This window comes from Coregonus clupeaformis, chromosome 1, assembly GCF_020615455.1.
Source record: "Coregonus clupeaformis isolate EN_2021a chromosome 1, ASM2061545v1, whole genome shotgun sequence".
Lineage (NCBI taxonomy): Eukaryota > Metazoa > Chordata > Actinopteri > Salmoniformes > Salmonidae > Coregonus > Coregonus clupeaformis.
Genome location: NC_059192.1, coordinates 35,861,277 through 35,889,099, shown reverse-complemented (window position 1 = coordinate 35,889,099; position 27,823 = coordinate 35,861,277). Strand labels below are relative to the sequence as shown.

At 43.0% G+C, this 27,823-nt stretch overlaps 4 protein-coding genes across 7 annotated transcripts; 2 read left to right on the top strand and 2 right to left on the bottom strand.

Moving 5' to 3' along the window:
• The first annotated feature begins 289 nt into the window (after nt 1-289).
• On the top strand, nt 290-6,252 carry LOC121582450 (circularly permutated Ras protein 1-like). The gene is made up of 18 exons (XM_041898245.2): nt 290-460; nt 623-859; nt 1,053-1,157; nt 1,304-1,378; nt 1,521-1,594; nt 1,847-2,026; nt 2,289-2,330; nt 2,534-2,623; nt 2,815-2,966; nt 3,110-3,191; nt 3,286-3,416; nt 3,613-3,697; nt 3,849-3,955; nt 4,294-4,412; nt 4,512-4,623; nt 4,894-5,034; nt 5,340-5,433; nt 5,804-6,252. The coding sequence occupies exons 2-18, from the start codon at nt 640-642 to the stop codon at nt 5,891-5,893; spliced, it is 1,899 nt and encodes a 632-aa protein (XP_041754179.2). The 5' UTR covers nt 290-460; nt 623-639; the 3' UTR covers nt 5,894-6,252.
• A 3,477-nt stretch (nt 6,253-9,729) lies between these two features.
• On the bottom strand, nt 9,730-10,509 carry gjz1 (gap junction protein zeta 1). Its single transcript, XM_041898233.2, is given in 3 exon segments — nt 9,730-10,138; nt 10,140-10,275; nt 10,278-10,509. Coding segments are annotated over 3 exon segments (555 nt in total). The 3' UTR covers nt 9,730-9,951.
• Nucleotides 10,510-11,975: 1,466 nt separating this feature from the next.
• On the bottom strand, nt 11,976-15,080 carry znf668 (zinc finger protein 668). Of its 2 annotated transcripts, none has more exons than XM_041877969.2 (2): nt 14,975-15,080; nt 11,976-14,361 (listed from the first exon to the last, which is right to left on the bottom strand). In XM_041877969.2, exon 2 carries the CDS (start codon nt 14,335-14,337, stop codon nt 12,364-12,366), a length of 1,974 nt encoding a protein of 657 aa, XP_041733903.1. In that variant the 5' UTR covers nt 14,338-14,361; nt 14,975-15,080; the 3' UTR covers nt 11,976-12,363. The 2 variants fall into 2 exon arrangements, with proteins under 2 accessions (XP_041733903.1, XP_045076902.1); XM_045220967.1 differs by having other exon boundaries at nt 14,983-15,076.
• Nucleotides 15,081-15,123: 43 nt separating this feature from the next.
• Nucleotides 15,124-26,842, top strand: znf646 (zinc finger protein 646). 3 transcript variants are annotated; one of them, XM_041877956.2, is made up of 4 exons: nt 15,124-15,274; nt 19,287-22,087; nt 22,387-23,514; nt 23,770-26,842. In XM_041877956.2, exons 2-4 carry the CDS (start codon nt 19,491-19,493, stop codon nt 24,668-24,670), a joined length of 4,626 nt encoding a protein of 1,541 aa, XP_041733890.2. In that variant the 5' UTR covers nt 15,124-15,274; nt 19,287-19,490; the 3' UTR covers nt 24,671-26,842. The 3 variants fall into 3 exon arrangements, with proteins under 3 accessions (XP_041733890.2, XP_041733882.2, XP_041733874.2); XM_041877948.2 differs by lacking the exon at nt 15,124-15,274 and adding an exon at nt 15,305-15,662; XM_041877940.2 differs by lacking the exon at nt 15,124-15,274 and adding an exon at nt 15,305-15,748.
• Nucleotides 26,843-27,823: the final 981 nt, after the last annotated feature.

The following is a 27,823-nucleotide window of genomic DNA, read 5'->3' as shown; positions in this document are numbered from 1 at the left end:
GGGAAGTCCAAAGGAAACCCCCAATTGCAATTAAACGTTCAGGTGAGTTATAATTTCTCAGACACACTTCAAATGAAATCTTGCTAACATTGTCCGAATGCCCGTTGCTGCCCAAACACTGTCCTGTCAGTGAACCATCTAATGTTTTCCAGTTCATTAATGAATCTTGTGTAGTACACATTAACATTAACAATGCTCTGTCTCTCATCTCTCCCAGCTCTCCTTCCTCCCCCAAGCAGAATCCGTCCCCGCAGTCCTCCCCCTCCTCCTCCAGCACCCTCCCCAGAACTACAAAAACAACAACACCCCTCTCCAGAACAGAGAATCACTGAAAATGGTGAGGTGAAGAGAGCTCCCAACCCCTTGCCACTGTATGAGAATGCAGCCTTCCATCTTAGAAGAGGAGGAGATGTTCCAGGCTTGCCCCAACAGCTTACATCTCAAACAGCTCGAAGGACAGGTTTGCCTAGCATGAGTGTACTGGGGAATTCAATGTATAATGTCATTTTTAGGATATACAGTTCAATTTAAGTGTCTCAAAAGTCATGAGTGAACTCTTGAGATTGTGGCTAACATTGTGTCAACATTGTGGCTAACTTTGTGTCCGTCTCTACCTTCCCAGCTCTGCTCCCTCCTTTCATGCGATCTCAATCGCCTGCTTACATCCAGCCAATCCCAGGCCCCCCTTCCCTTCTCCCTTCCAATAGCCAGAGGCTGACCTATGACCTTCCAAAGGAGGAACCAGACATTGGAAGTTATCCATGGGATCCAGACTACTCATACAATATCCCAGAAGGCAGTGGGGAAGAAATTAAGCATCCAAACACCACCGGCAACAGTGGATCAGCACAGAAGTCAGGTGACTGGTTAATGTGCTGTAAAGAGACATTCTTTGGTAGACTCAAAGCTAGTATTGTCAGACAGTACTGCCGTTCATGCAATTCACATCTTAAGATGCCAACAAAACAAACAGTCTTGCATTTGATGATAAAGATGTGACGAAGATTATGACTACAACCAGAGTTGAAAAACATGATTCTCCCTACTTCTAGCTCCAGCCTTGCCACCAAGATCTTCCTTTATGAGGTCCTGTCCAGAATACCTAGTTCTGTTGCCTGATTCTTTCTCATCCTCGACGTCTTCCTCTTCATCCCCCAGTAAATCTCGCTTCATTATGGACATCCATTAGTATACAGTATCTTCACAGTTCATTAGATAATTCCTCATTGAAAATAAAAAATGTAGGTGCTCATAAATAGATACAAAGCACAATTGCAACTACTAATGGCCATTTACTACACAGGATCAGGGGAACCATTGGTGGGGAATCCAAATGTGATCCTAGTCAGTTTGGGGGCACTGATATCAGAGGAAAATGGTTAGTGGACTATTCCTGCTATCATTCTGAGATAATGTTTGGTGTATGATAGTCAATGTCTTTGACCTGACTTTTCACTGTCTCTCAGTATGTCACAGTCTAACATGCTTGTCTGTGTTGACCAACGTGTGTCCAATCACAGTGCTCACCATAGAGGGAGAGCCCACCTGCTGCTCGCAGTGTGGCTCTGTGCTGGACTCCATCTATGACAATGTGGTAGTTTGACCTTTCACACTCTCTTGAACATGAATCATACGTAATATGAAAAATAATCACAGTAGTCAAGCGGTAATCACTATTATGATTCTAACCTCATGCCTTCCAAATTATTCAATAATAAGGACATGGTAGACCTACAATCAATCTCAATGAAGTTATACCTACTACTTATTGTAATTCATGACTACTGAAGGTACAATTTTTTTTTCTCAAACAACTGCATTTCCACATCCTTCTGTTGCTCTACAGGTGAATATCTGTTATTTTTGCCAGTCATCATGGGAACCACCTACCTTCTCATCTGCCAAATGTCTCGGTTGCCAGGACAGTGTTTTCCTGTTGACCCCTGGTGACAAAGCCCTGACCCGTACAGACACACTGCTGCTGTTCTGTATCGACATCTCAGCGTCCATGAGTATCACCTCCCAGGTTTGGACATAAGGCCATTGGTGTTATTTTTTTGTGTTTTCTCCAGGCTCTGTAAGGTTAGATTAGAATAAATGTGATAGGGATACCGCTATAATCAATTTTGTTCTGTAAAATCAGTATTGTTCTGTTTTAAGTAGTTTCACATACAGTGCTGGTTGAAGCTGTATTTGTCACCATTTATGCTGGCCACGGTATATACTGACTACAACCCTCTTTGGGAGATTGAGATGAGCAGTGAAATTCTCTCTTTTTCTTGTGCCAGGTGTTGGAAGGAAAACAGCCAATCTACAGATCACGTCTTCAGGTCAACCATCTTTGATTATTTAAATGGGCATCAGTAGCTACATTTGGGAGATATTGTGATGATCGAAGTAACTACCAGTAAATTAAATATGCAGTGGATAGATTTTTGGGCAGATTCACAATCATTTGCTTTGCTAGAATTGATAATGGTCTGTGGTTGTGTAGATGGTGGTAATGATAACACCAATGCGGATTTTAAACCAGTTTGTTCAGGAAGCAGTGTTACAGAGTGTTCAGAAGCTGAGTGAAACACAACCACACATGCAAGTAGGACTCATCACATTCAACAATCAGGTACAATATTACACCCATTTCTCAATGACAGATTCATTGGCTGTAGGTATCAAATCTGTGTTTTGTGTGTGACATTTCATATGCACTGATTTGGATTCAATATTTGGATGCATTCATCCAATAGTTGGATGTAAATCTGAAGTTGTTTTGATCAGTATCTTAAGATCATCCACTGATGTTTGTCTTGACAGGTGACTCTGCATGGATATGAAGAGTTCACCTCACGTTTTTTGTGTGGTGCCGAGTTGATTGACAGTGAATACCTTAAGGAAGCAGCGTTCAGCTTCCCCAGCCCACCCCCCCTCTCCAGGACAAGGGACTGTCTACAGAGAGAGATTCTAGGGTAATAAAAACAAACTCTACAGTTTAATTCAAGGGCCCATGTGGTCCAAGAGCAAATAAGCCATGTACTCATTCAAACTGGTCCAATGAAGGAATCATTTAATGAAATAATGGTATGTTGACACTTCCTCTTTTCATTAAAAGATTGTCTGAGAGTGGTGCCACGGCTCTAGGTCCAGCTTCTCTTGTAGCCATAGCGATGGCTTCTCGGCAACCAGGGTCAAAGGTCAGTCAGTCCTATAGTTCCAGTGCTCTGAATAAATAATGTATCTGTTTTGTTTATGATGTAGTACCAATAAAATATATTGTCCTCTTCCCAGGTGATCATCTGCACAGATGGAAAGGCCAACACAGACCTGGGGAATCTGGAGGTGGAGGGCAATGATGCTCGATCTCACCTCTCCTCCACCATCTTCTACCACGACCTGGGGGAGTACGCAGCTAGCCAGGGGTTGGTGCAACTCTGTACTGTCTTCACTAGCTAAATGTTCACTTCTATTTAAGCATAGTGGAGAACCTATTTTACCTTGAATTAGCTAATTTTCCTACAGACTATGTTGATAGCCTTTTAGGTATTAACATAAGTGATTTTCAGTTATTGAATACTATAAGCAAGTGCTTACAGTATGTAACCCTTTCTCTCCTAGGGTGACAGTGTCAGTGTTGGCTATCGAGGGGACAGACTGCAAACTTGATGAGCTGGGGAGACTAGCAGACCGCACAGGCGGAAAGGTATGTGATTCAATAAATAATCTTGTATTATTCTCTTATGTGCTGTGTATGTAATTTAGCTACAATCCTATTGGGCCCGTATGTGATAAGAGTCCATTGTGCAAGATGTGTATTTTAATATGGTACTGTACATGTCGTCTTTTCCTCCTAGGTGGTGATAGCAAGTCCAAATGAACTATACACTGAATTTGAGGAGATTATACAGAACAGGACGATAGCGACACACTGTAGTGTCACTTTGCTGCTGCCCACAACTCTGTAAGTGTTGAATTAAACATCTATATATTCATGTGTATTTTCAAATATAGTATATGTGTGTGGGTAGATGTTTGAATAGGTATAATTCATTCATAATGTGTATGTACGTCACCACCAGTATATATATCCCCCCCCCAAAAAAAAAAGGGTGTAAATGCTTAAGAACCCCTGGGTGTGCAGTTGTATGCTCATCCTCAAGAAAACATTTTGGTGAATTGACAATCATAAATTGTAAATGGCAAATCTAGCACTGTCACACCAGCGATACATTTGAACAGAGAACCCTGATTTGACTGGAAAAGGCCTTCATCTCTCACCCTCATTCCCTCCTCCACTAGGTGTGTGGGAAGAGAGAGAGAGGCCGGGAACAGCGGGACCAGAGAGGTGGGCAATGTGGCATCAGACACAGAAATCACCTTTCAATTTGGAGCGAGGGAACACAGCTCACAGGGAGAGGGTGAGAACAGAGGGATGAGGAGGATTTAAGGATTGGGGACCAAGTTCACAGAGAAATACATTTGTAATCTCTTTTTCTTTCTCTGATGTTTCGTGTCAGCCCCAGTGGCAGATGGCTGCGTGTCTGTCCAGCTGCAGCTGAGATACAAACAGAAGGATGGACGCTGTATGCTCAGAGTGCTGACTGCTGAGAGAGAGGTGACGGATGACAGGTAATGGGACACGCCCAGAACTCACTCAGGCGTTTGCCAGCATTCATGACGTGCATTCAGAAATGCCTTTTGTTGACAGTTTATCTACCAGAAAGACTAGACCATCAGCCTGAGCTAAAGTCAAAGAATAATAGAAATGTGTTTACACATCACAATCCACTCCATTTGCAAAACAATTTGATAGGAGAATAATGATGGAGACGACCATGTTAGTGGTCATGATAGTAACCTAATGCTGTAACCCTCTCTCCTCTCTCCTCTCACTCTCAGCTCAGTGGTCCTCTCCTCTCTGCTTCTAGCCATCATTCAGCTCAACTCATCCCAGGCCAGCGCCGCTCTAGCTGTCAGGGGCCGCTTCCAAGACGCAAGGAGAGAGGGGGAGACACAGAGGGAACTGATTGAGAGAGCCCTGTGAGTGAATGATTTAGTGAGAAGGCTGATGGACAGCAATGTGTATGTGTGTGTGTGTGTGTGTGTGTGCCTGCGTGTGTGGAGGCAGAGCCTCAGAATGGGCGCTAATTAGTGAGTGAGACTGACAGCCGGATTCACATGAGTGAACAAGGCCTGTTTTGGTGTGTGCGCGAGAATACGAATGTGTGTGAGCATGCGCACGTTTGGGCTTGTGTGTTGGCTGGTAAATTCTGCTGTACATAGACATTTGTCAACTTGTATTTGTGTATACACGACAACATGCTTATCTTTTGTTACCTTTTCAGAGAGTATCATCAAAATGCAGAGGACAAACAGATTTATTCGGAATGGCTTAAAACCATGGACCCTATACACAACAGCCTACAAAACTACACAAGGGTAGGTCTGTGTGTACAGTATTGAGACAATTGTGAAACAGAAACTGTGTGTATGGTGCATTCTTTAATACATTCTGTTTAGTATTTGAAGCATAATTGTCATTGGGTTTATTTCCATCTTAGAGACAATCCATACTTTCTGATACACTGCAGGTGATGTATAACATATCCATAGATATAGAACCCTGATATGAACATTACAACATATTTTCACCCAGACTACAATTGCCTCTATGGTAATATCTAATGTACAATTCAGATACACAAATAATGCTATTCTACCATTGCAATCTCAAGCTCCTATCCAACTATGCCCCCTACCTTCCTCTAGTCTCCCCTGCTAATCTCCTTCATATTTCTCTCCCCTTCAGTCTCTAACGGACAAGTGTGCTGCACTGCTGTACAGCATGAAGAACAGCAACAGGAAGTCTATTTTACTGAAGGAAAAGCACAAACACTGATTGGTGACTACTGACTATGCCTGATATCCTTGGAAGCTATTCAAGTTCTACCGACTTCTGGGGGAGGCCTATTTATGCACAAATCGGACTAATTAATGTATCTAACAAAAATGCAACATCTGGAAATATATGATTCATAATAGCATTAACAACTGTCGATATTGTACTTGTTCATTCTATATGTAAAAACAACTTTTCCAAAGAAACAATAAAACTTGATCCCGTTCTTATCTATGCAAACTATCAGAACTTCATGTCAGAACTGCGATGGCACATAGCAAGTGAAATGGGTTTGTACCTACAGTGCCTTCAGAATGTATTCATACCCCTTGACTTATTCCAACTTTTGTTGTGTTACAGCCTGCATTCAAAATGTATTAAATTGTTTGTTTTTTCTCACCCATCTACACACAATACCCCATAATGACAAAGTGAAAACATGTTTTTAGAAAATGTTGCAAATGTATTGAAAATGAAATAAAGAAATATCTAAGTTACATAAGTATTCACACCCCTGAGTCAATACTTTGTAGAAGCACCTTTGGCAATGATTACAGCTGTGAGTCTTCCTGGGTAAGTCTCTAAGAGCTTTCCACACCTGGATTGTGCAACATTTGCCCGTTATTCTTTTCAACATTCTTCAAGCTCTGTCAAATTGGTTGTTGATTAATGCTAGACAACCATTTTCAGGTCTTGCCATAGATTTTCAAGTAGATTTAAGTCAAAACTGTAACTCGGCCACTCAGGAACATTCACTTTCTTCTTGGTAAGCAACTCCAGTGTGGATTTGGTCTTGTGTTTTAGGTTATTGTCCTGCTGAAAGGTGAATTAATCTCCCAGTGTCTGGTGGAAAGCAGACAAACAGGTTTTTCTCTAGAATTTTGACTGTGCTTAGCTCTATTTCGTTTATTTTTTATCCTGAAAAACTCCCCAGTTCTTAACGATTACAAGCATACTTGCAAATATGGAGAGTGGTACTGAGTAATGTTGTATTGGATTTGCCTCAAACATAACACTTTGTATTCAGGACAAAAAGTGAATTGCTTTGCCAATTTCTTTTGCAGTATTACTTTAGTGCCTTGTTGCAAAAGTCAAAGTATAAATCATTTCAAAACCAGATGGAACAATTTTCTTGTTTTTTAAATTTACGGATAGCCAGGGGCACACTCCAACAATCAGACCTAATTTACAAACAAAGTATTTGTGTTTAGTGAGTCTGCCAGATCAGAGGCGGTACGGACGTCCAGGGATGTTCTCTTGATAAGTGTGTGAATTGGACAATTTTCCTGTCCTGCTAAGCATTCAAAATGTAACGAGTACTTTTGGGTGTCAGGGAAAATTTATGGAGTAAAGAGTACATTATTTTCTTTAGGAATGTAGTGAAGTACTAACATGTAAATGTAAATGTAAGTAAAAGTAGTCAAAAATAGAAATAGTAAATTAAAGTACAGATACCCAAAGAACTACTTAAGTAGTGACTGGGTGTATTGATACACCATCCAAAGTGTAATTAATAACTTCACCATGTTCAAAGTGATATTCAATGTCTGCTTTTTCTATTTTGACCCATTAAGTGCCCTTCTTTGCGAGGCATTGGAAAACATCCCTGGTCTTTGTGGTTGAATCTGTGTACGAAATTCACTGCTCGTCTGAGGGACCTTGCAGATAATTGAATGTGTGGGGTACAGAGATCAGGTGGTTATTGAAAAATCATGTTAAACACTACTATTGCACACAGAATGAGTCCATGCAACTTACAGTGAGGGAAAAAAGTATTTGATCCCCTGCTGATTTTGTACGTTTGCCCACTGACAAAGAAATGATCAGTCTATAATTTTAATGGTAGGTTTATTTGAACAGTGAGAGACAGAATAACAACAAAAAAATCCAGAAAAACGCATGTCAAAAATGTTATAAATTCATTTCCATTTTAATGAGGGAAATAAGTATTTGACCCCCTCTCAATCAGAAAGATTTCTGGCTCCCAGGCGTCTTTTATACAAGTAACGAGCTGAAATTAGGATCACACTCTTAAAGGGAGTGCTCCTAATCTCAGCTTGTTACCTGTATAAAAGACACCTGTCCACAGAAGCAATCAATCAATCAGATTCCAAACTCTCCACCATGGCCAAGACCAAAGAGCTCTCCAAGGATGTCAGGGACAAGATTGTAGACCTACACAAGGCTGGAATGGGCTACAAGACCATCGCCAAGCAGCTTGGTGAGAAGGTGACAACAGTTGGTGCGATTATTCGCAAATGGAAGAAACACAAAAGAACTGTCAATCTCCCTCGGCCTGGGGCTCCATGCAAGATCTCACCTCGTGGAGTTGCAATGATCATGAGAATGGTGAGGAATCAGCCCAGAACTACACGGGAGGATCTTGTCAATGATCTCAAGGCAGCTGGGACCATAGTCACCAAGAAAACAATTGGTAACACACTACGCCGTGAAGGACTGAAATCCTGCAGCGCCCGCAAGGTCCCCTTGCTCAAGAAAGCACATACAGGGCCGTCTGAAGTTTGCCAATGAACATCTGAATGATTCAGAGGAGAACTGGCTGAAAGTGTTGTGGTCAGATGAGACCAAAATCGAGCTCTTTGGCATCAACTCAACTCGCCGTGTTTGGAGGAGGAGGAATGCTGCCTATGATCCCAAGAACACCATCCCCACCGTCAAACATGGAGGTGGAAACATTATGCTTTGGGGGTGTTTTTCTGCTAAGGGACAACTTCACCGCATCAAAAGGACGATGGACGGGGCCATGTACCGTCAAATCTTGGGTGAGGACCTCCTTCCCTCAGCCAGGGCATTGAAAATGGGTTGTGGATGGGTATTCCAGCATGACAATGACCCAAAACACACGGCCAAGGCAACAAAGGAGTGGCTCAAGAAGAAGCACATTAAGGTCCTGGAGTGGCCTAGCCAGTCTCCAGACCATAATCCCATAGAAAATCTGTGGAGGGAGCTGAAGGTTCGAGTTGCCAAACGTCAGCCTCGAAACCTTAATGACTTGGAGAAGATCTGCAAAGAGGAGTGGAACATAATCCCTCCTGAGCTGTGTGCAAACCTGGTGGCCAACTACAAGAAACGTCTGACCTCTTTGATTGCCAACAAGGGTTTTGCCACCAAGTACTAAGTTGTGTTTTGCAGAGGGGTCAAATACTTATTTCCCTCATTAAAATGAATAAACCTACCATTAAAATTATAGACTGATCATGTCTTTGTCAGTGGGCAAACGTACAAAATCAGCAGGGGATCAAATACTTTTTTCCCTCACTGTATGTCTTGTTAATCAAATGTTTACTCCTGAACGTATTTAGACTTGCCATAACAAAGGGGTTGAATACTTATTGACTCAAGACATTTCAGCTTTTCATTTTTAATTAATCTGTTAAAAATAAAAAATAAAGATCCACTTTGATATTATGGGTTAATGTGTTTAGGCCAGTGACAAAAAAAATCTCAATTTAATCCATTTTAAATTCAGGCTGTTACACAACAAAATGCGGAAAAAGTCAAGTGGTGTGAATACTTTCTGAAGGCACTGTAACACTCCCTCTCTAGTTTAGCATGTATTTTCACCCTGACCAGAAATCACTAGAAATGCCTGACTCAGACACACCATCATATAGGTGTTTCTACACCCATAAGCAGTTTGCACAGTAAAATCTGCTGCCAAGAATGAGAATGTAGGAAACTTGGACAGATTATTTAGCATTATTAGCCTTTTAAGCTGGCACAGACATGACACATGATACAAAAAAGAAAACAGTAAATCCAATGTTACACATACACATTACATTTATTTATTTTTTACATTTTTTAGTCATTTAGCAGACGCTCTTATCCAGAGCGACTTACAGTTAGTGAGTCATTTATAGTTAAAAAGGTCCAGTGTGGGTTCCCTGCAGGCTCAAAATCCACAGAGGTAGTGGAAAATAGAGTACAAACAGAACAAGACTGAAGTTACAATGACCAGGTCTGAAATAGAGGCTAAAGCATAGATAGACACATTTCTCTGGTGCCGCCGTCACCAAGCGAATATGTAACTCTGGTCAGATAGCTGACTTACACTTAAACGGTCCTTCATCTATTTTAGGTAGGTTCCAGGACAGAAGCACATAGACAAAGCAGACCTCCACCATAATATGCAGCACAGTGCTGAGCAGGTAGAAGCCCACAGTGACCCTGTCTTTGTGGAGGTCAATCACCATCTTCCCTGGGGGTTCAGATTTAGCCACACTGACACTCTTCTTCTGGGCCTCCAACCACAGTAATCTTCCTCTGCCTGGAGCTCCTCTTCTGGGCAGCGGAGCGGAGGTGGGAGGCGAAGAGCTCCATGAGGAGGACAGACAGGATGAGGAGGATAAAGAAGTTCAGGCCACCATGACAGGCTTGTCAAAGTGTTGATTGAAGCAGCCTCAGGTGCACAAGTCCTGGGTGGTGTTGCAGCTGAAGTCCGCATCCAGCTTGAACCAGGGCATCTCAGCCATGAACAGGGCCACCAGGCGCATGCAGAGGAAGCCAAACCACAGCGAGCGGGACTTGTAGGTGGTGGTGGTGTCCACTGCCGTGCGGAGGATTGGGATGAGCCCTGTTACAATGGCTGCCATTGTTTCTGCTTGCCTTTTTTATTAAACTACTACTACGTGCTAGATCACTGCTACAGTAGTTTAATAAAAAAGGCAAGCAGAAACAATGGCAGCCATTGTAACAGGGCTCATCCCAATCCTCCGCACCAGTGATCTAGCACGAAAATAAAGGTACCACATAGCGTAATGTATCAAGATACATGTCCACATATCTGCATTGCAGAGCAATAAACATTTCTGTTGTCAACGATAATATTCAACGTTAAATAAATGTTGTAAGATTACAGTAAATATTAAAATATGCTTACAACAATACTTTAATTTCAACACTTTTCCCAGGTGTATTTGAAATAAAGCTGCTGTAATAATAGGAGATTATTTAATTTACCGTTAAAAGTCATGTCCATTAACTTTATAGTATGTCTGTTGAAAACCTTTTATAGGTTGTAAAATGGCATTGTCATCAACATCAGCGTTACCATGTCTCACCAATCTGCTGACTCAACCAATGGTACTTCTCTTTTTTCCACAGTGACCTTACCATCCCTTTTTAAACTATTGTCTGTATAAGTCTGTGTGTAAGGTGTATTGGTTGGATATATGGTTCTATTCTATGGTATCATCTATGCTTTTGATGATACCATAGGCAACTATTATATGTATTTGAGAAAGTCTAACTGTAATATGATATGTTATCATATACCCATATGGCCTAATAATATGCCATTACATAAGACATGATGGTTCTTCTCCAACAGGTCAATTTAGGCATTCAGGTTTTTCTTCAAAAGAGCCATTTCACAAGAAGGCAACTTCAGTCCATCAATGCTATTGAGTAAATTGTTTACTTACAAATTCCATTGCAATAATTATGAGAACTGCATACAAATCAAAATACTGAACAGTCCATGGAAAAGAAAAAACATTACTTCATATCATGATTCAAACAATGTTATAGCCTATGTTTAGACAGAATTGATCTAACCGTGGAAGTAAGATTAGTAGTTTAGCCTACACACCAATCAATATACACTGAGTTCACAAAACATTAAGAACACCTGCACTTTCCATGACAGACTGACCAGGTGAATCTAGGTGAAAGCTATGATCCCTTATTGATGTCACTTGTTAAATCCACTTCAATCAGTGTAGATGAAGGGGAGGAGACAGGTTAAATAAGGATTTTTAAAGCCTTGAGACAATGGATTCTGTATGTGTGCCATTCAGAGGTTGAATGGGCAAGACAAAATATTTAAGTGCCTTTGAACAGGGTATGGTAGCAGGTGCGAGGTGCACCGGTTTGTGTCGCACAACAGGTTTTTCACACTCAACAGTTTCCTGTGTGTATCAAGAATGGTCCACCACCCAAAGGACATCCAGCCAACTTGACAAAACTGTGGGAAGCATTGGAGTCATCATGGGCCAGCATACCCTGTGAAACGCTTTCGACACCTTGTAGAGTCCATGCCCGATGAATTGAGGCTGTTCTGAGGGCAAACGGGGGGATGCAACTCAATATTAAGAAGGTGTTCCTAATATTTGGTATACTCAGTGTATAGCCTATGACACAAAACAATACATTCTTATGAACAAATCATGACAATGAAATAAGTTGATGATAGATGTCAGGTTTTGTATAGTATAAAACATAATGTACATTACATAGCATAAATAACACATTTTAAATCACAAATACAGGGTTGAGGGCAATTGAAAGTGAAACGTCTCATTATTTCAAATTGTTATCAATAGGTTATCAATAAGCTTTGTTTTAGTATGGGAATTAAGCCGTTTTTAACCATACTATTGTTAAAAATATTCAAGGCCTCTGGCAGTTGAGTAATAATTAATTCAACACAAACACTTATGGTCTTTTCAGAGTCTGTCTTCCTTATCGATATAAATGGGCGTGGTCTGAAAGGTTACAGGAACAGTCACTGGAATAGTCACCGGTATAGTCAGACAAATTGCACCAGGTTCAAGAGTAGATGAGGAAACTTCAATGGGTGGAGGTGGCGAGGGAAGAGGCTCCGTGTGTGCAATGAGTGTGTCAGAGAGGGGGAAGGTGGGCAGGGGGTCACGGTGGGTGCGTAAGTGCTTGCGGAGATAAGCGGCAAACAGAAAGGCTTTGCTACAGTGGGGGCAGACGTGGTTGCGGTTGGTCGAGTGGATCCGCTGGTGTTTCCGCAGCCCGGCTTTGTTGAGGAAACCTTTGCCGCAGCTGTCGCAGACGTGGGGTCGTGGTTTGGGGTGCATCTTCTCGTGGGCTTGCAGGTCAGACAGCAGTACAAACTCCTCCCGGCAGGTCGCGCATACGTGTGGGCCCATGGGCAGGGGGGCCACGGTGGTGGAAGGAGGAGAGATGGTGTGAAGACCCTCATGGGCCTGAACCTCCTCCCAGGTTCCAAAGGTGACATCACAGTGTGAACAGGAGAACTGGGGGAGGGAGGTGTGAGCGAGGAACACTGCTGCAACTGTCTCAGGTACCGCCTGCTGCGGTAGCAGCGCGGGCCTCTCAGCCAGGTGAGTGCGCTCGTGCTTCCGTAGGCTGGAGGAGACCACGAACGACTTGAAGCACAGGTCACATTTGAACGGGCGCTCGCCGGAGTGCACCCTTCGGTGCTTGTTGAGGCTGGAGCGCTCGGCGAAGGACTTGCCGCACTCCGTGCAGGAGAAGGGCCGCAGCCCCGTGTGCACTAGCATGTGGCGTCGCAGGTCCCAGGACGCCACAAACGCCTTGTCGCAGCTCTGACACTTGTAGGGCCGCTGCCCGGAGTGCACCCGCTGATGCACAGCCAGGTCGGCAGGCTGCCGGAATCTCTTGGCACACTTGTCACAGGGGTAGGGCTTGAACCCTGAATGGGCCCTCTGGTGCCGGCGGAAACTGGAGGGGTCTGAGAACATCTTCCCACACTGCGGGCAGAGGAATGGCTTCTCACCCGAGTGAGTGCGCAGGTGAGACTGATAGGAGGAGAGCTGAGTGAAGCCTTTGCCACACTGCTCACACTGGTAGGGTTTGCTCTGGGAGTGAATGCGGAGGTGACAAGCCAGGGAGGACGAACGGGAGAAGGCCTTGCCGCAGTCGGAACACAGGTAGGGCTTCTCTCCTGTGTGAGACCGTTCATGGTTCTTCAGGTCTTTCAGCTCGGTGTACGTCTTCCCACACTTATCACAGGAGTAGGGCCGGTGGCCCTGGTGGTTGCGCCTGTGCTTCCGGTAAACAGAGGGGTCGGCAAAGCTCTTCCCGCACTCGGCACAGAAATAGGGCTTCTCCCCCGTGTGAGAGCGCAGGTGCACCTTCAGCTTGGACAGAGTGGGGTAGCTCTTGGAGCAATGGGGGCAGGAATATGGCCGCTCGCCGCTGTGCTGCGTCATGTGAATGCGCAGGCATATGGCCTGCATGAAGGTCTTGCCGCACTCAGTGCAGACAAAAGGCTTCTCCCCTGTATGGGAGCGGCTGTGGTTGCGTAGCTCCGTTGGGGTCTTGTAAGCCTTGTGACACTGATCGCACTGAAAGGGGCGCTGAGCAGAGTGAGAGCGCTGGTGCTTGGAGAGCTGGGCTCTGCTGGGGAACATTTTGCTGCACTGAGAACATGTGTGCTGCTTTTTCTCCTGCTGCTCCTTACTGTGGGCAGACAGCTTATGGCTCCGGAGAGCCAAGGGGCTACTGAAGGCCTCCTGGCAGGCAGAGCATTTGAAAGAATGCTTGGATTTCTTTGGAGGTCTGCCTTTGCCTCTCTTTTTTACAGGGGGCTCCTCTACCTCCAGCTCTTTGCTCTCCTCACTCAGTTCATCAAGAGGGGTGTCTTGCTCTGTAGGTGGTGGGCTGCCAGGCTGGGGAGAGGCCATCCTTTCAGTTATATGCTTGTGATGCTAAGGAAATTAGAATATAAGAAAAAAACATAAGTAAATCTGAAGATCTGCATTGTCATGCATTTCTTAATCAAGCTTGGGAAATGTTTAGTAGGCAGTAATGCTTTAACCATCATGTAAAATAGTGAGCAGATTGAGACTCAATCCAAGATTATTTATATCATGTTTTCAAATATAATTTGCACTGGCTGAGAGGACATGACAAAGGCACTTAGGTTGCAGTGGGAAATTAGTGAAGCAACGTTTCATGAATAGTGTGGAGGGGTACATCTCAAAATGGCTGGCATTAGGACCTCAGGGACAATTCAACTAAACGCTTGTTATAAAAGGAAGTTGGCATGAAAAACACGAATCTCAAATAAATTTCATTTCTTTGAAAAATAACGTGCGTTTTCCAAGTTAAATTATTACGGGGGCGCATATATCAGGAGACAATAATTCAACAAAAATGGGGCATTGAAGCGATTTTAGCGTACTTATGCTAAACTCAAAATGGCTGGCTTTAGGACCGGCTGAACAAGCTCATTCGCCCTCTGGGATCATCATCGCATGAGATGGCTCCGCATCTGTATTTGGAATAAGTTTGTATTATAATATTAAAACTATTGCTTACCGTTTTACCTTCGTTCGGGCATTCAGGATCAGTTAAAATGTCCAGATATGGAGCCTCAATAACTGCGTTTACAGTGAAGCACTACGATTGGTGTTGGTGGAGGAGGACGGCTTTAGGACCATGACGAAAGCGCTATTCTCGAGCGTGCAACAGTGCAGCACTTGCGTGGGTCATAATTTCTCGCAAACATAAACGTCGGCTTGACGGATTTTCTCATATTTGACCAACTGTAGTGCATTTTACAGTTAGCAAGAAGATGTCGGAGAACCGCATGAATGGCTTTATTTGGAAGAACTGCAGGTAAGAGGTGTACTATTGAGAGGGGAAATAATTAAATAGCACGCGCCTGTTTTGCCGAATGTTTCCATCATTTGCATGGATGGTTGACGTCGCGCAGATGGGTTGTTTATTTTTGAATGAGCTAGGGCCTAATTGTGATGGACGTGTTTTAAAATTCATTTTACGTACCAGTCCATTTGATAATTTTACATGACAAATCCACGAATAGTTTTTTAGACAACGCACAGTTATGTGCGCATGACAGGACGAAGGGGGACTTATTTTAGTGGTACACATATCCTGTTTCCTAGCAACAAGAGCAGGAAGTATGTGGAATGGATAGGAAGAACAAAAAAATAGAGCATTGAAGAAGACTTGTCCATTATCAATAGAACATTTTAGCTTTGTGGTGAGTAAAAACATTGTCCCGGATTTAAATGCCATACATCAGAAACTACAGAATATATTTGTCAGGACGCAAGATTCAAATAGATGGTAAGACAGAGTATCGCCTTTTGCTGCAATGTTTGTTTAGCTAGCTAAGCATGATGATGCTACTTACTACCTAGCAGATATTGTATCCAGCATTGGATTGCTCGCAAAACAACAACCTTTCCATAACAGTGTGTGTTTTGACCTTACATATGAAATGTAGCTACTGGAATCCAACCAATTGACATTTTAAGTTGTTTTGACCGAGGTGTTGTTTTCCCACATTATTGACATAGCTATGCGGCTAGCTGTCGCGCTAGTCGGGGTATTGCTGTGTGTGCTAGCTAGCCACTTTCAACTTGATTCGGGCAAAATCTTTTTGGGATAGTTTGATACCGAGCTAGCCAACAAGTAACAAGCTAGTAAAATAACTCAATTTAGTAAATTTTGATTTATATACATTTAAATTGCATGTAAATAAGTAAGAAAATTGGTCATTCAGTTCACGGTAACGTTAATAATGACATTTTATGTCGCTAGGCCTAACAAGAAAAGTATTACTGCTGTGCACTGTATGAAGCTGTATATGATGAATGGAGCATTTATGTCATGTTGCGTTACATGACTGAACCGATTAACACGATATTTGAGCGGAGTTAGATATATTAGGCCTAGTTTATTAGCCAATCTGTGATAAGCTACCCTATGCAATGGTCCTTCAATATTCAAATCAAATTGTATTTGTCACATGCGCCGAACACAACAGGTGTAGACCTTACAGTGAAATGCTTACTTACAAGCCCTTAACCAACAATGCCGTTGGTTCTGTCCATTTGTAGCTTGTTTTTGGACACAGGTCCAGGAATGGCTAAAGGATTGCAATATTTACCTGGAACTAACCTTGCAGATAGCATTACTGGGTGATCTGAAAAGTCATAGTCAATCAATCAATAATATAATAATACTTTTAGCAAAAATGTTTATTTTTAATTCACAATCTGTAGAAGCAATGAGAATAGAAAGGTTCAGAACTTTTGTAAAACATCACAGTACGGTTGAAATATATATGGCAAATAGAAATCCTATATGGATGGTGTTAAGAGATAGATGGGAGGTATTGAATAGAGTTGAAGGATGGGACTAATAACAAATAACAACAAATAATAACAAAGATAGCTAATAATGTAAGCATACTGTGTCCATAATAAGTATATAGGTTGTATGTTGGGAGCTTTTGGGAAAGAGCACAGTTAGAAAGATATGGCATATAGAAGCAAACCGGATGGACATCATGAAAATGATCGGAGAGGTTGAGAGTAGAAGAAGTTCAGGAGCAATAAAAATAAAAATAAAATATATATAATATAATTATTGTAAAATTAACTCTGTCCATAAGGTGTAGATAGTAAGTATAGACCGGAAGTAGAGGCCTGGGCATTGTTGTTCACTAATTTACTCCAAGTAGGGAAAGGATGGTGGGGTTGAAAAGTAATAAAGGGGAGTGTATATATATAAAATAAAATAAACATGGGGGATTGGAAGTGATGCAGACAATTACATTGATAGAAGATACAATCTATCTGCAATATTAAGCTGATCCCCCCAAAAAAAATAAATTAAATTTAAAAAAAACAATGCCATTTAAGATAATAAGTGTTTCATAAAAAATAGATAAGTAACAAATAATTAAAGAGCAGCAGTAGCATAACAGTAGCGAGGCTATATACAGGGGGTACTGGTACAGAGTGAATGGGTTAGTCGAGGTAATTAAGGTAATATGTACATGTATACTACCAGTCAAAAGTTTGGACACCTACTCATTCAAGGGTTTTTCTTTATTTTATTTTATTTTTTACATTGTAGAGTAATAGTGAAGACATCAAAATTATGAAATTACATTTAAGTCAAATTATGAAAAATTATGAAATAACACATGGAATCATGTAGTAACCCAAAAAGCCTTGACAGCTTTGCACACTCTTGGCATTCTCTCAACCAGCTTCATGAGGTAGTCATCTGGAATGCATTTCAATGAACAGGTGTGCCTTCTTAAAAGTTAATTTGTGGAATTTCTTTCCTTCTTAATGCGTTTGAGCCAATCAGTTGTGTTGTGACAAGGTAGGGGGGTATACAGAAGATAGCCCTATTTGGTAAAATACCAATTCCATATTATGGCAAGAACAGCTCAAATAAGCAAAGAGAAACGACAGTCCATCATTACTTTAAGACATGAAGGTCAGTCAATACGTAACATTTCAAGAACTTTGAAAGTTTCTTCAAGTGCAGTCGCAAAAACCATCAAGCGCTATGATGAAACTGGCTCTCATGAGGACCGCCACAGGAATGGAAGACCCAGAGGATAAGTTCATTAGAGTTACCAGCCTCAGAAATTGCAGCCCAAATAAATGCTTCGCAGAGTTCAAGTAACAGACACATCTCAACATGCTTTTCTGGTGACACTGTCTGTGATTTATTTAGAATTGAAGACACACTTAACCAACATGGCTACCACAGCATACTGCAGCAATACGCCATCCCATCTGGTTTGGGCTTAGTGGGACTATCATTTGTTTTTCAACAGGACAATGACCCAAAACACCTCCAGGCTGTGTAAGGGCTATTTTACCAAGAAGGAGAGTGATGGAGTGCTGCATCAGATGACCTGGCCTCCACAATCCCCCGAACCTCAACCCAATTGAGATGGTTTGGGATGAGTCGGACGGCAGAGTGAAGGAAAAACAGCCAAGAATTGCTCAGCATATGTGGGAACTCCTTCAAGACTGTTGGAAAAGCATTCCAGTTGAAGCTGGTTGAGAGAATGCCAACAGTGTGCAAAGCTGTCATCAAGGTTTAACATATATTTTGATTTGTTTAACACTTTTTTGGTTACTTCATGATTCCATATGTTATTTCATAGTTTTGATATCTTCACTATTATTCTACAATGTCAAAAATAAAGAAAAACCCATGAATGAGTAGGTGTGTCCAAACTTTTGACTGGTACTGTAGGTAGAGTTCAAGTAACTATGCATAGATAATAAACAGAGAGTAGCAGCAGCATAAAAGGGGGGAGGGGGAGGGGGGGGACGGGACAATGCAAATACTCCGGGTAGCCGTTTGATTAGCTTATGGCTTGGGGGTAGAAGCTGTTAAAAAGCCTTTTGGACCTAGACTTGGCGCTCCGGTACCGCTTGCCGTGCGGTAGCAGAGAGCGCAGTCTATGACTAGAGTGGCTGGAGTCTGACCATTTTTAGGGTCTTCCTCTGACACCGCCTTAACATTTTATCGTTTAGCAGATGCTCTTGTCCAGAGCGACTTACAGGGGCAATTAGAGTGAAGTGCCTTGCTCAAAGGGCACATCGACAGATGTTTCACCTAATCGGCTTGTGGTTTCGAACCGCTCTTAACCGCTAGGCTACCTGATGACCCCTTTAACATGTTAAATAACAATAATACAGGTGTGGCATCAGCAGCCTACATTTTGAATAAAAGTTTGTACCCACTGCATTAGTAGGCCATTATTATCCCATAGATAACTAAAGAATGCATTGACTGTGCAAATTATACCGAATGACCAGATCTGTTCTTATTTTTTCCACAGCCCTCATGGTGTACCTTCAGCCTTTCTACCCCAGAAAGTAAATTCATATTCAATGGAGTGGTACTAAATGATCCAGTCGCATTATTGTGTTGCCTTCCTATTTGGATCGTACAATAGATAAGCTCTTGTTAGATGGAGGAGCTGGGAATCTGATGTATTTTCCCCTCATTTATCTCGCTCAAATATGTGCAGTACTATCCTGTAATGGCTATGCAAGAGCCTGGCAGGACCAAAGGCTTCCCTTGCAAACACTGTGGCACAGTGTGTTCCAACATGCCAAGCCTTCTGGAACACATGGATAGTCACTCCCAGCAAGAGGAAGATCGCAAGTTCAAATGCAATGAATGTGGGCGGGGTTACAGGCATGCAGGTAGCTTGGCTAACCATAAGAAAACACACGAGTTGGGTTCTTTTCAATGTCCAATATGTGCTAGGAATCTCTCAAACCCTCTGGCCCTGAAGAGCCATCTGCGCATCCACACATCGCAGAAGAAGTACTCCTGCATGGATTGTGAGAAGGCCTTTAGGTTAGCTACTCAGCTGGCCACCCATCAAAAGGTCCATCTCACCAGGCAATCAAAGAGGAGAGCTGGTAGGAGGGCAGCTGCAGAATATTCTCCAATTGAGAATAGAGATGAAATTGAGGATAATGATGACCTTGATGAGCAGTTGGTCTTGGTGGCTGACCAGGAAGACACAAGGATGGATATTATATCTGATAATGGCCTTAGTCAGGAGGAGGCCGAGGTTATCCCCATCTCAGCAAATTATAGTGAAAACCTAGGCTCTGACGAAGCAGGGGATCGACCTTTCAAATGTGATCAGTGTGAAAAGTCATATAGACACCATGGAAGCCTGATCAATCATAAAAAGTCTCACCAAGTAGGGATGTTTGAGTGTCCCATCTGTTTCAAGCAGTTCAATAATCTTGCTGCCCTCCATAGTCACCAGAGAACCCATAACAAGTCCAGAAGTGGGCCAGACACCCGTTCCACGGAAGTCACTTACGCAGGCACAACACAAGAGCAGTTTTCCCCCCCGAACAGGGAGGCTGCTGTAAATTTCTGCCACCTGTGTCAAGTGATGTTTCCTAATGATGATGAGTTCCAGGAACACATCCAAATGCATAATTCTGCCTCTATGTCCTTTGGGCACAATCAATGTTCATCTGAGGGTCATCATGGCTCTTATGAACATAGTGTCACTCATTCTCCTGACTCAAACTTTCATTCGCCCCCTCTAAACAATACTCCATCGAGGGATAATCAGTGGGAGCAGAGCGACAATGTTCAAATATACTCTGACCACTCCAGTAACGAATCCACCTTGAACACTCAGCAAGAGCCCTCAATCTTGGATTCAGAGATTTCTGCTGACGATCTAGGGAAGGCAGAACAGTCCTCAGTTACAGAAAATGTTGAGCGCCGCTTTAAGTGCCAGGTCTGTGGCAAAAGCTACCGGCACGCAGGGAGCCTCATCAACCACAAGCGGTCTCATCAGACGGGCATTTACCAGTGTTCCATCTGCCGCAAGACTTACCCACACATGGCTGCCCTCCGCAGCCACATCCGAATCCACAGGGCCCATCCGTCCTCCTTTAACCTCGGCTCTGAAGGAGACTGGCTGTCTACTGAGCCCCTCACACTGGAGAACCAGCAGGCCTGCTTTTCCTCTCAGGATGGTGATGCTAGCAGTATGATGGCGCTCGCTCAGGAGAACAAGGGTGAACACGACAATGGAGGATCATCCCATGAGCAGTTTGACTCCACCTTTCCCCAGGAAAGAACTGTGCACCTACCTCACGATGAGCACCTGATGGAGAGGCACATGTGCGCAGACTGTGGCGAAACATTTGCAGACATCGCAGGGATCAAGTCGCACATATGCCCCCAGCTACAACAGCAGCAGGAGGCCATGTCAAATGACTGTGACCGTAACCTAATCTTCCAGGACACTAATGGCCAATGCTCCATGGGAAATCCAGGGGATCATATAGAATTCCAGGGATTGAATGGCGGCACTGGACAAAAGTACTTTGGTGAACACAACTTCCATGAAGGCATGAATGGGGAGCAGTTAAATGGTGGTGATGGCGAAGAGGAGGAGGATGATGATGATGACGGAGAGCTCTATCAATGCTCAGTGTGTGGGAACCGCTACACGAGCATGAGGGCTCTGAGGAGCCATCTTCGTGGCCACACTCAATCCCATGGTACTCCTACAAGCTCTGGCCCCTCCTCCATGTCCTCCCTCGAGGCTGATAAAGAAGAGGACCCTGGAGAGAGACAGCAGGTGGATGGGGGTCTGATGATCTGCAGTACTTGCGGAGAGAGTTTTGCCAAGAAGCAGGACATGCTTGCCCATCAGCTCTCACACCATAAAGCACAGGCAGATGATGCTAAACACGTACATATGGACAATAATAATGGAGCTGGGCACAAAGAGGAGATTGACAGCATCATCTGTGGAAATTGTGGTACATTTTGCACCAGTTACCATCATCTTGAGACTCATCAATGTACAACACATGGGAAAAGTGAATTTGCAACTGGTGATGAGAGAACTGAAATGGGCAACTCTGTCAAGGGTAAAGAATTAGGACACATGAAAGAGAATTTAGACAATGGAGATCGCCAGTACAAGTGTGATCAGTGCGGAAGAGTATACAGACATGCTGGCTCCCTTCTCAACCATAAAAAGTCCCACAAAACGGGAGTATTCCGCTGCATGGTTTGCCAGAAGCGCTTCTACAATCTACTGGCCCTGAAGAACCATCAGAGGACCCACTTTGATGTTAAGAGGTAATTGCTAAACCTAATTGCTAACACAGAAAAAAGTAGTCTTCTATTGATAACAAGTATCCATGTTATTTGACATATCATGTATATAACCAGAGAGGCTACAGTGTACACATGCGGTAGACGCAATTAATTTGTACTACTACATACTAAGGTTTAGGTTATTACATTGTTATAGTTGAATTTGCCTAAAAAATAAAATGTATATTGCAAATAGATGTGTTTTGTCATAACTTCATTCATGCTTGAATGTTCTGTGCTTTGTAAACAGGATTAACCTCGCTCTTTGTCCCCTCCTCTAGGCATACTTGCAATGAATGTGGGAAGGCATTCAAGATACAAAAGCAGCTATTGAACCACCTAAGAATTCACAAGGAGAACCAGGCCAAAATACAGGAGCTCAACAATCAGATTCAGGCCCTCATGCAGATGAATGGGACCAGGTCAGAGGGAGGAATGCACTCGTTAAATGCACCTGCCAATCAAGCTGCCACCACCACCCGCAGAAAGTGTAGGCCAACCGTTTACCGAAAGAAACCCAGTGTGGGGGAAGGGGATCAGACAGCGTCTCAGAATGAGGTCAAATCAGAGGGGGCAGGCGACCCTCGCCCCTACTCCTGTGACCAATGTGGGCGAACGTATCGTCACGCAGGAAGTCTGGTCAACCACAAGAACTCTCACAAGACGGGTGAATACTACTGTTCTGTTTGTAACAACACCTATTCCAACCAACTGGCCATGAAGAACCACCTGCGCATCCACTTCTCAGTTAAAAAGCACAGTTGCCAAGACTGTGGTAAGGCCTTTAGGGGAAAGAAGCAGTTGTCTAACCATATTTGCGCACACCTCCGAAAGGATATGCCTGGAGGGGTCAGAGGAAGTGGTCGCAGACGAGCTAGAAACATTAAATGTAAGCAGTGCAGACTGACGTTTGTTTCTGCTGACCAGCTGACAGCCCATACCTGTGGGTCACTGGCAAACTCCTCAGAGGGCAGTGATGGACAAATGAGCATGTCCGTGAAAAAAGAGGAGCGACCATTCACCTGCAACATCTGCAATCGCAGCTACCGGCACGCAGGCAGTCTCCTAAATCATAAAAACACCCATAAGTCTGGCCACTTCAGCTGCACGTTCTGCTCCAAGCCCTTCTCTAACCCCATGGCGTTACGCAACCACACACGGATCCACACACAGAAGAAGAAGCATGTCTGCCTGACCTGTGGGAAGGCGTTTCGGCTGGCCAGTATTCTACATAATCACCAGAAGGTCCACACCAGGGTGGCTAGCCACTTCAGCTGCCCAGAATGTGGCAAGAGCTTCCAGGGAAAGTCTGGGCTGAAGAGGCACCGCTGCCAGAGCAGGGGTCAGGATGACTCGGCTAAAGCTGGTGACAGCTATCACAGAGATGGTGGTGGAGACAAGTGCTTCATGTGAGTTACTGTCTCATAATCAACTCATTATGTAACTCATATTTCTTCTTCGTGGATGTTATTAGAACGATCCCCTTCTTTAGTCTTCTGTTTTCATGGTTTTAATGGCTATTTTTTTATGTTTAGTTTTAGGGTAAATCTGTAATTATTTCCTCAGTTATATTCTATTAGTAAAAGCAAAGTTGTTTTTGCCACCTAATGCCCAACGTAAATGATTTTCATGAACAGGGATTTTAATAAGTCTCTCTGCTGCAGGTGTGACCTGTGTGGACGCTCATACCACCACGCCGGCTCCCTGCTCAACCATAAAAAGACGCACTCCGAAAACCTCCACCACTGCACCTTGTGCCTCCAGACTTTCCCCGACCCAATCGCCCTCCAGGTCCACTCTCAGATGAAGCGCCACTGCTGCCCAGACTGTGGCAAGACCTTCTGTCTCATCTCCCACCTGCAGAGCCACATGGAGGTGCACTCCAAGGAACGCACCCTGGTCTGCAGCCCCTGCCATCAGAGCTTCCCCAACCCGGCCAGCTACCAGCAACACCAGGACCTGCACCACCAGGCCCAGGGGCATTATCAACAACACAGTATGCAATTAAAGGACGACCTAGGCTGGGGCTCGGGACTGGACCAACCCATGGGGCTCCAGGGCATGCCCAAGCTGGTACCGGCGTTTGCCCACATGCACGACGGCATGCCCGACCCACAGGACCAGCAAGAGAGTAAGGAGGCTCACTGTACAGGGGAGAAGAGCCATGTGTGCGAGCACTGCGGCCGCACCTACCGACACGCCGGTTCCCTCCTCAACCACAAGAACAGCCACAAAACAGGCTCCTTCTTCTGCTCCGTGTGCCAGAAGGAGTTCACTAACCTGATGGCCCTGAAGAACCACAGGCGCATCCACACGGAGCCCAAGCGCTACCAGTGCCTGGAGTGCGGCAAGGCCTTCCGCGTGTCCACCCAGCTCATCTGCCACCGGAGGATGCACACCAAAGAGAAGCCCTTCTCCTGCCTGCTGTGCGACAAGGGCTTCTCCAGCAAGTCAAATCTGCGCCACCACCAAAAGATGCACCAGAGCGGTGCCCAGACCTATGAGTCCTCCTTCAGCATGGATGCTAACAGTTTTATGGACTTGGACATGGGCTCTTTTCTCTGATTCGGGATTCAAAAGGTGAGGGTTTTCTTCAAACCCTCTGACCATTGTAGAGAGAGTCAAATACTTATTCAATTGGTCTCCCGTCCCCTGGGCCCCTATCAGTAATTGTAAAGTGACGGGTGTTCCTCAAAGCCCCAGTAGAGACTGCGTTTAGTCTTGATGCTGAGCTCTTCAAAACTGCCTCACAAACATTTCATTTTTGGGATTATGTTTTGGTCATACACTTTTGGACTGGTGGAAGGAATTCCGATCTTACCTCTAGTAGGGATTGTGACACTGTAAAAAGTCCCAGATTGGATTGAATGTTTGCTCAAAGCCATTGAATCGTTTAGTGCTATAGGAGTGAGAACTAGAGGACATGATTTATTTCCTCTTTCTGTCTATTAATGTGTTCTTTGCCTCCGTAGGTTAATTTCTCGGCTGTGCTCATCAAAAGTGTGGGCTGTATATTTGCCCTTGTTCTCAGTGTTGCCATAGGTTAGAGAGAAGTGGTCAATTGACCTTTTGTGATGTGGTTTCAATAAGGACAACCCTGTCGCTGTCAGGGAGATGACCTCTAGTCCTACCCAGAGGATGATATCAAAGGTATTTACTGAAATCATGTAATCAAGTAAATCGTTTTAATAATGATAATATTTGGGTTCATGTTTGAGAGGCATTGTATGCTAAATGGACGTATTTAATAATTTATTCATTTTATTCTCTCAATTTTTTTATTTTCTTTTTCTTCTTTGTATACTTTGATAGATCACAGTTTTCTATGAATGTTAACATGTAAAGAAAACCTTGAATCTTTTAAAGAAAATATCCTATGTAGCGTCTATGGAAATTCCTTGATTAATCTATCATTCCATTATTCTCAATTGGTGCAACTCCAATACAGGTAGGAATGCATTTGCCAAGGATAATTGTCTTGCTAGCGCTCAGGTTTTTTATCTTTAAAAGGAAAATATCTGATGTGCAAAGTATTGTAGATAATCATCAGTGTCTGAGTTGAGCATGACTTTTTTTTACATGCACCATTTCTCACCCATGTCTTCTTAAAACAAGAATTGTAGTCTTTTGTCCATAATACGCATGCTTTTGACTTCTCAAACTTTTAAAGACATGTTTGAGTGCTAGTCCTTAAAATATAAGTCAAAAGTGTAGAATTATCATGGTGTGAAATCCTACTCTCCTATTTCGCTCTTATTTTAATGGTTATTTTATTTGTTTTAAATGTTTTATTATGGATTCTTTATAACTTTGAAAAGGTGGAGCTAAATCTACAGAATCTTGTTCTAACCACTCACTTAACAAGCTTAAGTGTTCACCCTTGTGAGCAAAGTCAACAACGTTTATCAAGAAGCAGATGTTGATCACCACTATTTGCGAAATGGTTTGGTGTCTTTGGAAAAAGCAATTTGTGGTCATAACCTTTACATAAACGTGCAATTAAGTTATCTTTGGTTTGCTATTCCTACCAGAAAGTGTAGAAAACAATGAGGTGCCTATCATACGCAAAACGGTGCATCTTTTCAGTCACACTGTAATGTCAAATGTTTTGGAAAACACAAGTAGGAAGCGGAGACCCTTTTTAGGTTTTAAACAGCAGAGGGCCTTTGTTTGAGGGTGTTGTATCAGTACACCACAAGGTGTTTTTCTTTGCTTTCTTTATGCCTTGTATTTCATATATTATGAATTGTAAATATTTCTGGGACCGGTAAGATGTATAAAATACCTCATTAAAGAGCCTTGCCAATTCCTGAAACTGATATTTAAAGCTATAACAGTTTATTTAAGAGAAATTATAACATATAGTAACACTGTAATAATTTAAAGTTTTAAAGTTATCTAGGCCTGTATCATGAGCACATTGTTAATAAGGCATCAGCTCCCAACACCTCAAATTCTAATTGCACGTGGGCAGTCGAGATGCATGTAATTTGTTCTCCCCATTCTACCAATATTATAAGCAATATGTTGACATTTTAGAAACGTTTAGTGCTCATTTTGCCAATACATGGTAACATGTTATTTTAGTAAGTGCACATCTCGTGGATGAAATTCTAATTTTTTTATCAGACCATTCAAACATGCTTGCCCACTGGGTAAAATTACAGTACCAGTCAAAAGTTTGGACACCTACTCATTCAAGGGTTTTTCTTTATTTTTACTATTTTCTACATTGTGGAATAATAGTGAAGACATAAACTATGAAATAACACACATGGAACCACCATAACACCTCCTCCCCCATGCTTTACGGTGGGAACTACACATGCGGAGATCATCCGTTCACCCATACCGCGTCTCACAAAGACATGGCGGTTGGAATAAAAAAATCTCACATTTGGACTCCAGACCATAGGACAATTTCCACCGGTCTAATGTCCATTGCTCGTGTTTCTTGGCCCAAGCAGGTCTCTTCTTCTTATTGGTGTCCTTTAGTAGTTGTTTCTTTGCAGCAATTTGACCATGAAGGTCTGATTTCATACAGTCCCCTCTGAACAGTTGATGTTGAGATGTGTCTGTGACTTGAACTCTGTGAAGCATTTATTTGGGCTGCAATTTCTGAGGCTGGTAACTCTAATGAACTTATCCTCTGCACCTTTCCTGTGGCAGTCCTCATGAGAGCCAGTTTCATCATAGCGCTTGATGGTTTTTGCGACCACTTGAAAAAACATTCAAAGTTCTTGAAATGTTCCGTATTGACTGACCTTCATGTCTTAAAGTAATGATGGACTTTTGTTTCTCTTTGCTTATTTGAGCTGTTCTTGCCATAATATGGACTTGGTCTTTTACCAAATAGGGCTATCTTCTGTATACCCCCCCTACCTTGTCACAACACAACTGGCTCAAACACATTAAGATGGAAAGAAATTCCACAAATTAAACTTTTAAGGCACACCTGTTAATTTAAATGCATTCCAGGTGACTACCTCATGAAGCTGGTTGGTTACTACATGATTCCATATGTGTTATTTCATAGTTTTGATGTCTTCACTATTATTCTACAATGTAAAAATAAAGAAAAACCCTTGATTGAGTAGGTGTGTCCAAACTTTTGACTGGTAGTGTATATTACTTGATTCAGAAGACACATGGCCATCCTGACACAGTGATTCTACAACTTACACAATGTTACTGCAGAACTACTGTACACTTAGAATA